Source organism: Amblyomma americanum, chromosome 11 (genome assembly GCF_052857255.1).
Source record: "Amblyomma americanum isolate KBUSLIRL-KWMA chromosome 11, ASM5285725v1, whole genome shotgun sequence".
In the NCBI taxonomy this organism is placed as follows: domain Eukaryota; kingdom Metazoa; phylum Arthropoda; class Arachnida; order Ixodida; family Ixodidae; genus Amblyomma; species Amblyomma americanum.
In genome coordinates, this window is record NC_135507.1 from 73,266,803 (window position 1) to 73,276,725 (window position 9,923).

At 47.3% G+C, this 9,923-nt stretch overlaps 2 protein-coding genes across 3 annotated transcripts; one reads left to right on the plus strand and one right to left on the minus strand.

Annotated features, from left to right (window-relative positions):
• Positions 1-3,199: 3,199 nt before the first annotated feature.
• On the minus strand, positions 3,200-5,546 carry LOC144109906 (uncharacterized). Its single transcript, XM_077642674.1, has 2 exons — positions 4,193-5,546; positions 3,200-3,825 (listed from the first exon to the last, which is right to left on the minus strand). The coding sequence occupies exons 1-2, from the start codon at positions 4,377-4,379 to the stop codon at positions 3,650-3,652; spliced, it is 363 nt and encodes a 120-aa protein (XP_077498800.1). The 5' UTR covers positions 4,380-5,546; the 3' UTR covers positions 3,200-3,649.
• Positions 5,547-7,149: 1,603 nt separating this feature from the next.
• Positions 7,150-9,074, plus strand: LOC144109905 (uncharacterized). 2 transcript variants are annotated; one of them, XM_077642672.1, is made up of 2 exons: positions 7,150-7,402; positions 8,841-9,074. In XM_077642672.1, exons 1-2 carry the CDS (start codon positions 7,150-7,152, stop codon positions 8,966-8,968), a joined length of 381 nt encoding a protein of 126 aa, XP_077498798.1. In that variant the 3' UTR covers positions 8,969-9,074. The 2 variants fall into 2 exon arrangements, with proteins under 2 accessions (XP_077498798.1, XP_077498799.1); XM_077642673.1 differs by having other exon boundaries at positions 7,150-7,351.
• The last annotated feature ends 849 nt before the right edge of the window (positions 9,075-9,923 follow it).

A 9,923-nucleotide genomic window follows, 5' to 3' on the forward strand; every position in this document is an offset into this window, starting at 1 on the left:
AGGAAAGGAGCAAGACACTTCCAGTTACCTCCAGTTTGTGCCCTGGATCTTGGAAAACTGTCCTCACGTCGACCTTGTCGTCTTCATGCAGGACAGCATGATACCGCACCCGTACTACCTCCCCAACTACAGAGTCCGCTACATGGACCACAGGCCGGAGGCGATCCACTGTCACAGCCTAGGCGGTTCGACCCCACCCTCTTTCTGCCATTGGTGGTCCGTTCTGATGGCCAAGAGGCCTGGACTGACGCCTCTCCTGCGTGACGCTTTCGTGCAGGACAGTCAGATCAACCTCAACGGCCTGGAAGGCCGGGACTTGACTAGCTACGTTTCTGTCGACGATAGCATCACCATGATTTACACGATTGGCGCGGTGCTTTTCTACGCGTTGCCTCCAAATCTCACCGTCAGCATGTTGTCACTTTGGAAAGAGATGTTACGGGCCCCTGAGAACAACGCCAACTACCTTAGACTTTAAAAAAAGCTCCCTAAAGCGCCTGAAAATAAAAGCATCTTGTTCTTACAGCCGATGACAAATTGTTTTATCTTCCTTTTTGTTCATGTAGCATCGACTGTATTCGTGTGTTTTTTGTGTCCAAATACGAGGACACGCAGTGATTATAATCGTTTTCTGTTTTTGCGGTAATGCAGGAAGTTGCCGCACAGTGCTTTCCCGTTACGAAATCTTGATTTTCTGAATGGTTCTCTCTGTTAGACGGGAATGGAATAAATGAGATGTAAATAAGAGGCGGGCCTGGGAAAGTAAGGATACACTGCACGCCAGCGTATAGAAAAAATGAGCGAGAATGACACATGAACGAAAAGGCAGAGAGGTTAACCAGTCTGTACCCACCTTTTATTCCCTACAAGTAGGAAGGGGCAGAAAGGGCAGAAATGGAAGATAGAAATGGGAAATCAGTTTTGTACATGTCCGCTCGCCTTTACTGTGAGAGTGCTGAGGGCGCAGACTGGAAGATTATATAGTTTTTTACTCAACCCATAATCCGTTGAGAATTTCAATAGCGGCTTAACAGCTTTCCTCTGAGAAGAATGTTCAGTCCAAGGCTCAAGAATCGGTTTTATGTCAAGGAACGTGGATTCAAGCGGCGCAGCGTGGGAGCCGGAAAGATGTGTTCATGCTTAAGCCGGGGGCAATCACTGAGTAGGTCGGCAATCGCCTTATCGCACCCGCAGATTTCACACACTGGAGAGTCCGCCATTGCGATGAGCTGCGAATATGCATATAAGTGACAAATCTAGTGGACAGGTGGTCGCACTGCCATAACCCTTGAAGCTTTTTGTCCTCTCTCTCCTTCAGCTTGTGTTGCGCCAGCTCCTGGCCGAATAATATGCCTACCCGGCGCTGGTCTGCGCTGATCCAGAGTACCGCCAAATTCGTGGTGCGATCCGTGCTACGCTTCATGCACGCAAGATGCGAATCACCAGCGGTAAATGGAAGAAATATTTGTGATGTTTGTGTTCACATTGTGATGCGACAGAGTGGCAAAAAGCTTTTATCAAATTTTGCGAGGCACAGCAGATGTTCGTGAGCAGAAAATAAGCAGGAGGGCGCCTGGAGGCCGGTTGTCCATTACTCCGATCTCGCAGCGGCAGGTATTAGCAGAGAGAAGCGCCATCTGCAAGGTGGCTGCCACATTAAGATCCCGGAGGGTGTCTAGCCGCACAAAACACGCCACCTGCCAGCCATGAAGAGACGCGCTCAAATGTAGGCTTACCGGAGATCGTAATCGTCTGTCAATTTTTGTCATCAAGACAGAGAGCCTAGGAAGGCAACGTAATTCATCAAACGTAAAAGAGAACGAGAAAAAAATTTTGCGGTGCTTTAGCTATGGTTAAACCTGGAGTGACGCGGTAGCTACAGCTGGGCGGGTGGAACTTGCTCAGTTGAATAGCAAAGTCACTCTTTCGCCGCTCCGTTTCGCAGGGCTTTCCTTCTTCATGTTCGTCCCACTTGACGCGGCGCATGCGCACAGCTGTTGCAGCTCGGTTTCGCCGACGCGCCGCGCCACCGGCAGCATCAGCTGCTCCGCACCACGTGGCTGGCCAGGTGACCAACCACCTGAGCACGTGGCAGTGGCGGTGCCGCCACCGCCACGCTGAAGGTTCCAAATGCTATGTAATGTAGCTGTCGCTACAATATGCCGCATGGTTTCACGAGATAATCGGGAGGCGATTCCTCGGACTACGCAGATTAAGTTCTTCGTACTTCAAGCATGAGCAGCGGGAATGATGATCCCACCTTGAATACAACGTGTAAACAAAATAAGGGGCGGAAGCACAGGACGGCGTTTAGTGTTCTGTGAACGCAGTGTTCGCTTAAGCAACGAGGCACTCACTCTTGGCAGTGCATTGCTTCTGGGAATTGCGTCTAGACCGCAGCGATGGCCAAGTGGTTGAGCATCCGCCTCCCATGCAGGGGGTGCGGGGTTTGACCCCCAGTGCCGCCGGGTACCCACCGGTGACATAATGGGCGCAAGCTTTGTCCTGGTCTGGTGCTTGGCTTATTTAGGGTGAAATGCTTGGGAAATGGGTCTTTGACCCCACCTAGAGAAGTCGAAAATACTATAGTGTCATTGCGCTCTTTGGCCATAGATGCCCTTGCGCCATAAAAATCCAATCCGCTTCTAGAAATCTCATTTCACTAGTTGCGTGTACGGATCATACCGCTCATCACAGCCTCTTGTTCCTCTTGAGTGAGGGCGAACCGTTTTGAGAGATTGATCCTTCAAACGAAAACTAGGCGCAACTTCGTGCCATTAAAAGCGCTTTGAGCGCACGTGTATCTGACTATTCGGTTCCTATGTCTCGCGCTTCCCACCTTTTATTCACGTTGCAGGCAATATGAAAGCAACAATGGAGTGTACAACGCCGCCGTTAACAGCACACGAAACTCTCTACATTTAATTCATCGTACACTTTGCGTTTCATCTTCTCTTACACTGGTTCTTCAACGTAATCTGCTCATGTTGTGCACTAGCAACACCGACTAATGGCGACACTTGTGCTTACATCCGCCGCAGTGACTCAGAAGCCTTTGCGCTGTGCCATTGACTGCGAGGCCGTGCGTTGAATCCCGGTGGCAGTTTTCGCATTTCGATGGAGCGAAGTGCAACGGCGCCGTAACACTAAAATATCGCTTACGGAACAAATCTGGACAGAAGCATTTTTGAGCGGGAAACCATTTATGAAAGCTATTTTTTAAACAACGTAAGATATCACTATAACAATAAGATCACCCTATTTCACTATAAGACCACCCTACGACAGTCCTGCATTTTTTTCTTTTTTCAATTGACCTTTTTGCTATCGTTAAAGGCGTTCGCCATTAGTTTTGTATGGCAGTCTTAACTATTCGATGCGGTCGATAGAAGCACTTTGAAAGAAAGATTTTGCTGGATATCTGCGCACTGGACCATTACCTCAAATATTTACGTACCTTACAATTTTCGAATTTTCATAATTTTTATACCAGAATGTTGAACATGGTGCATTTTATTGACCTCAAGGTGTCGGGAAGTGATCTGAGGCATTAACAAACACGTTTTACAGTCACGCCCTCGACATTGTCGTTTAAAAATCGATAATATTTAATATTTAGATAAGTACAACGAAGCCTATCCCGAGGACGCTAATGATTTTGGGGGCTGACGACTCCTCTTCTGTCCTCGGTGGCGTTGCTTTCGTTACTGGCTGAAGGTACTGGAAAAGGAAGGCAGGCCTTTTGGTCCGGGTCGCAGTAGAGGTTCTCCGCGCATTCGGTCGGTCCCGGGCACAGCCCCGATGGGTAGCAGGGGTCTCCAATGCCTGCATGAAAACGTGTCATCAGTTTAAAAATTTCACCCTCAAACTAATAAGCGATATGCAAAGGCATGCAGGTACAAGATGTCGAGTGAAACGTTGCTGGCGTTTAAACGCAAATGCTGTCGCACTTCTCCAATGAAGCAGACTGCAGTGCAGCAGGCTGCAATTTTCTTCAGCTGACCTAGCAGACATTGCTAATACAGAAAACGTTGTTAGAAACACACTTAGAAGCAAGCTTCCGCCTTATCGTTCTGACGTAGTAGATTAGTACCGCATTTAGAGCACGGAAAGGCATCAGTTCCGAGTCCTCTGCAGCCAGTTGAGGAGTGAGCGGAAAGTGCCCGTTTCCGCATGACCGGATTGTACTCACTGATCTTCCTCACGCACTGCTGGCAGCACCCGCAGAAGCCGGCGCCGTAGGTAATCCGCCCATCGCATACTTTCGGAAGGGGCCGGCAGGTGTACTTGAACTGCGTGCACACTTCCTCGGAACACGGGCAGGCGACAATGCAGGGAGCTGCGGAAAGCACGATGGTCAGCCACCACTTGGCCCCCATGTTCCTCGTGCGATAAAGTAAAGGGGAACACCAAAGGAGGGACGCAAACGGTGAGCTTGCAACAAAGCGCTTCTAATCCCTCATGGAGCGCAACCATCACCCTTCTTCTTCCTCGAGAAGTTCCGATCTCTTGACGCCATGTGCGATTTTGTGAGGCAATCATCGTCATCATCGTGTGCAAAAGCTAACGTATCTGTTGATCTACGTTCCCATTTTGTGTCTTGAAAACAAAAATAAAATGAGACAATCAATTGTATTGCTATCGTTATCGTCTCCCCGCGATCACTATAATTCTCCCGTATATGTTCCAAAAAGACATTCTACGAGACCTTGTTAGAAAGATACGTTTCTACTTCATCGGTATGAGTTGGTAATAGCAATAATTTTTGGTATGAGTAGAGTAGGCGAAAAACGTAGTGTATAAAACGCTACCTTTTGTAAGCTTTCATCTTTTGCTTTTAGCAGCCGCTCGCTGGCGCCCCCTACAATGGACACAACTCTTAGGCAGTCAGGACAAGAACCGGACAAGAGCTGCAGCAAAACCTAATGCGCTCCTGGATTGAGAGCCCACCCACACATGCTATTTATTAAAAGTTTCTCTCTCTCCCTCTCTCTCCCTCTTCTCTCTAGGGGCACATCTGGTGAAGTGCGTGCAGAACTGCGCGGAAAAACTGCGCTCGGTCGCTCAGTCGCGCCATGGATTAGGCGCGCGCCGGAGTCGAAACCATGCGTAATCATACCTAACTGCACTTTCACTCATTTCACTAGGTTTAACGAGCGCTAAAACTCTGTTAATTTTTTTGTACGTTCCGCAGGAAAGAAAATGAGGAAATAATTCAAAATATGTGGAGCACATTTATGCTTTACGTCTTAGTGAAAGTAAACTGATTAACTAGATACCAAAAGGAAGCACCAGGATCAGAAATAAATAGTGCGTTACAACACGAAAACTACGCATAGAATGTCTAGAACAGCGAAACATTCCGAACATCCAACTCTTGAACAAGCACCACCGTCCGACGTAATTACTAATGTTGTACCTGCATTCCATAACTTTTTATCTCAGTGATTAGCTAAGTAGTTCTTTTGGTGTGAGAACATTTAGTGTCACACCTGTTGATTAGAACACTGAATTGTTCGCAGGCACCTAATGCTTGTTAAATAATTCAAATGAAGATGACTGGAGTCTGCCTCGCCTTGAAAGTGAGCATGCCTACGCAGCCGCGGCTCAAGGAATTCATGAGCGTCTTTTATACCGCGCACAAGTGCACGAATGCAGCAGAAGCAGGCACATTCAAGAAGCGGAGTAGATACAGGTGTTCGCAACTTGTACATCATTTGCCGAATTCGCAGCTTCGCCACAGACGCAGCGCATATTAGAGCAGTAAAACAGACCACTTGAATTCTCTGATAAATCTGTTCATCCGTTGTGCGCCGAGCCCATGGCTCGAGAAATTCGCTCCAGAGGTGCCTGTGCAGTTTTATTCCGAATTTAGGACGCGACGTACCTTCCTTAGCAGCAACGAGAACAGGTAACGAGGCCTAACTAGTTCTTCCAACGGTAAGAATAATCATTACATCTCACCACTTGCGTGATACTGGGCGTCTCTATACTGCGAGGTGGCTGAAATTTTGCTGTATCTTGTATCACTTTGGTACAGGATTATTAGGGTGGGTAGAACTGCGGTGCGGGCTCAGTCATCATGCTCAATTAACGATGACTACAGTAACCCAGAACCTGAGATTGACTCTGTCTCTCGCCAATTTAGCATATTTCAAGCATGAGTCATGACGTATTTGCAAGAAATTTTAGCGTATTTGGCGCATGCCTTGTGATGTCCCTTGAGTAATGCAACGATTTCTGCGATGGGCTATTTTTCTTGCTAATGCGATCATTATGGATGTGGTTTAGGGCAGCTAATTTGAATGAAAGATTTTCTAAATTGTGTGTTTCACTTTTTGTCTGACATGCTGCGGTCAGAAGACGCACCTACTCTGAGAGCCGTGCAGTTTGTAAATAACGTCAAGCAAACTGCAGTTTCATAGATCACATATAAATAATCCGTCAATTACTTCTTACTGCTCGCTGGGCAACCATGTACAACGGTGCCAAATCAAAGTTATTTTGCCGTTACATTGAAGGACTACAGATACAAAATTTCTGCTTGTGTTTCTTCTTTCAAATGCTGAGTGAAATATTAGCATATGCGCATCACTTTTTGTTATTTCCCTACGACCGCTAAATTATGCTGAATTGCGTTTCGTCATGATGATGTTTCGATTTCGGTTTCAACAACCCAAGGATGGCTACGCCGGGGTTAGACGTGGTTAGGTCACTCATCAGTGCGTGCTCAAGCGCGGTGGGCGGGCTCCCGGTACTTCGGTAACGGTACCACGGCAAGGCGTATTCTAAGGATGTCTATTATTTAAGTGAGGACGTAGTTTGTTCTTCGTAGAACTTAGCCCTACACCGTGGAAAGCGGGATTGAACGCTTATCAAGGTTGCCGCACTAGGAGCGTATTAAAGGGATCACTGTCCTCGCGCTCTCTGGCACGTGACAAACTCATATCGCCAACGACGACATACGAATCGACCTAGTGCTCTCAGAAAGTTCTGCGGGAGATTAATGTCTCTTCGAACATGGCGTTCCCCCAAATCAGCTGTGAAGTGTTTACAGTCTAGATTCTCTATGCGCACATATATCAATTAATTATCGCTTAGACATTCCTAAAAGAAAACTTACGCACACTTTCAGGAAAGAAAGGGAGCATGAGGTACGCCGCCATAGCTGCCGCCATCTTCAACTCCGCCATGTTGCTTTTCGGTCCCACGGCTGTGGAGCCGAAGCAGTGCTACAAGGGCTACTGCGAGAAAGTGGTCTGCAAGCCTATCAGCGCCAGCGAGTGCGACGGCTTGGTGGTGCCCAACGCCAGCGACTGCGCATGCTGCGACTACTGCGTCAAGCAGCTGGGTGAGACAGACTCGGCAGTGCTCGACAGAGGAAAAGAGGAAAGAGCAAAGGGTAAAAGGGGGCAGTGGAGTCAGCACTTCTTTATCGCGACAGCAATTAAGGCGCCCTTTCAGTGGAAAACCCGGTATCGTCCGGGCTGCGTTGTTGGACCGGAAAACCCGCGTCATGCGTGACATCACGCATCGATGTCTGGGATTAACGTAGCTGAAAAGAGGAAGTGTAATGCGAATTAAAGGTTGGCGCGTGCCTCAAATGGCTTAACGTTATTGAGTAAGTGAGTTTAGATTAAGATAATTTCATAAATTTTAATTGGGATTTCAACTCATGATCTTTGGGTCGCCAGCCAGGCAGGCTACCAACTATAAACCGTGAGGCACATTGATATGGCTGAGGTACAAGGGAAGTGCTGTTGTGTGTCCTTTTGTCTTTGAGGCTAGCAATGTGGTAATTTGTGGAGCGAACTAAAGATGTGCTAATTATTCAGATACTAAATAAAGTAACGTTATTAGCGTACGTGCACTGTGGTAGAGTTCAAAGACAAGAATGTAGAAACAATTCTGTGATAATTGTGAATGTGAACAAATAAAAGTGGCTGTTTCTGTAGAGAAATTGCGAAAGGCAGTCATTAACTCTGTGGCGTCATATCTATAAAAGCGGAGCTTGAGTGTCATCCTAATGTTCGTCTAATGCGCCGGGCATTAAATAGGCGGGGAAAACGGACAAGCCAAGGAAGGACTATTTCTGCTAAAGTTGGTGAAAGGAGCATCTTTCCAGTAATATTTTGAGTATAATTCAAAGGTGGCTTGATAACGACGTTTAGTTAAATTCATGCGCTGTCTTCTGTCAAGCTGATCACGTTCAGTCTTGCCTGTTAAAGGTGGTGACGAACTATCTGATTTCATCAGATGGTACGGCGTTCAAAACCTTCATATCTCTGAATTTCAACGCTCTACCTCAGGAAATTGTGTTAATCAAAGGAAGCTCAAAGTGGCGTGCCCTGAAAGGAAATGGATCCTTTAATATTCTCTCCGAGCTGTAGAGGAAACGCCCTAGAAGGAATAAATTTCTTATTAAGAGAGTGACTGCCAATTAACATCGATCCCATCATACCGTTCCTGTGACCCCTCACGCCGAAGTTACGCAAACCGAACTGCAAGGCACTTGTTCGTTGCCCACAGTGTCTCCCAGTGTTCGGAACAATACATTTCATACACTTACTTGAATAAAAATATGTCCTGGTCCGGGATTCGAAGACTTGACCACCACATTACCGAAGCAGTCGTCCCACCAACTTAGCTAACCAGGACAGAAAGATTTCACAATTGACTAAAGTCACACGGAAGGTTCTGGCGCCTTCAGTAAGAGTTTTTAACTAAGTTCCGGCATAAGGATGACGAGCGAACGCGAGATTATTTATTATTCATCCCAATGTGCTTTTCATGCATTTCTTTGTTTATACAATAGTTTCCTTTTTCCTTTTTCCGTTCAGAGGAAGGCGAAATCTGCTTCTCATTCACCCAGTTCGGCCTGGCGCTCTGGGGCCAGTGCAAGGATGGCCTAAAGTGCAACAAAACCGTATCTCGTTGCGAAAAAAAGCCCATATTACCGTTCCTGTGACCACTCACGCCGGAGTTACGCAAACCGAACTGCAAGTCACTTGTCCGTTGCCCACAGTGTCTCGCAGTGTTCGGAGCAATACATTTCTTTTTTGTTTTCTCCGCGATGTCTGGCTTAAGTCTTCGTGTGGTTCAGGGCCACTAACAATGCACTACTCCCTATAGACCAAAATACAGTACTCTCGCACCAGGACCGGTCTAAGCGTACTCTCAAACACAGGCGTCAGGCGTCATCTTCCGCCGGGCTGCCAAAACGCTACGAGTAGCCCTTGCGTTATGCACAAAAGCGAGCTTTGTAACCTTTCGGAGTGCTAAAACCTGTCCGTGTCATCCTCCCGGAAGTACATGAAGTAATCTGGGCACCACTGCGTTGTCTACGGATGCATTAACAGCCAGAAGAAAACAAGCAGCTGGGTTATGGTGTGCTGTGTGCGGTGAGAGCGACGCGTGTCAAGAGTTCTGCTGCTGCGGCGTGTTCAGTCTGCATCGTTTCCTCATCAGGCGGTAGTACTGCAGACCTGCGTCACATACGGATTTCTGCGTGTATAGAACGAAACACGAGGCAAATACGAAAGCACGAGTAAGTACTGTGTTTGAAACGTGCTCCCTAGCTGCGTGGCCGTCACAATACGATTAGCATTCGATGGCCGTGTCATGGGAACATGGAGGCATGCTCGGAGTGTTCTGGGCAGAGTGAATAAACGTCTGCAGGATGCTTAAGCAGGAAATCTCTAAAGAAAACGTCTACGGTAATTGTAGGAGAAGCTCTTTGTTGTTCGAGGCCAGGATGGGAGTATTGCGGACTAAGACGTATCGAGTCAGGTACCACGACATGGACACGTTATGGGGTGCGTGTGGAGAGAGGGAGGAAACGGCTGAACTCCTGTTGGTTTTCTGCAAACGGCTGAACTTACATTTGAAAGCAGCGGGGCTAATTTATTCAAAGCGTTGAAGTT

Bases quoted from the DNA above. Each gene is read 5' to 3' on its own strand.
- LOC144109906 (XM_077642674.1), bottom strand. From the start codon at position 4,379: ATGGGGGCCAAGTGGTGGCTGACCATCGTGCTTTCCGCAGCTCCCTGC. The intron at 3,826-4,192 runs GTGAGTACAATC...GTTTTCATGCAG, and splicing joins GCAGTGCGTGAGGAAGATCA to GCATTGGAGACCCCTGCTAC.
- LOC144109905 (XM_077642672.1), top strand. From the start codon at position 7,150: ATGAGGTACGCCGCCATAGCTGCCGCCATCTTCAACTCCGCCATGTTG. The intron at 7,403-8,840 runs GTAAAAGGGGGC...TTTTCCGTTCAG, and splicing joins AAAAGAGGAAAGAGCAAAGG to AGGAAGGCGAAATCTGCTTC.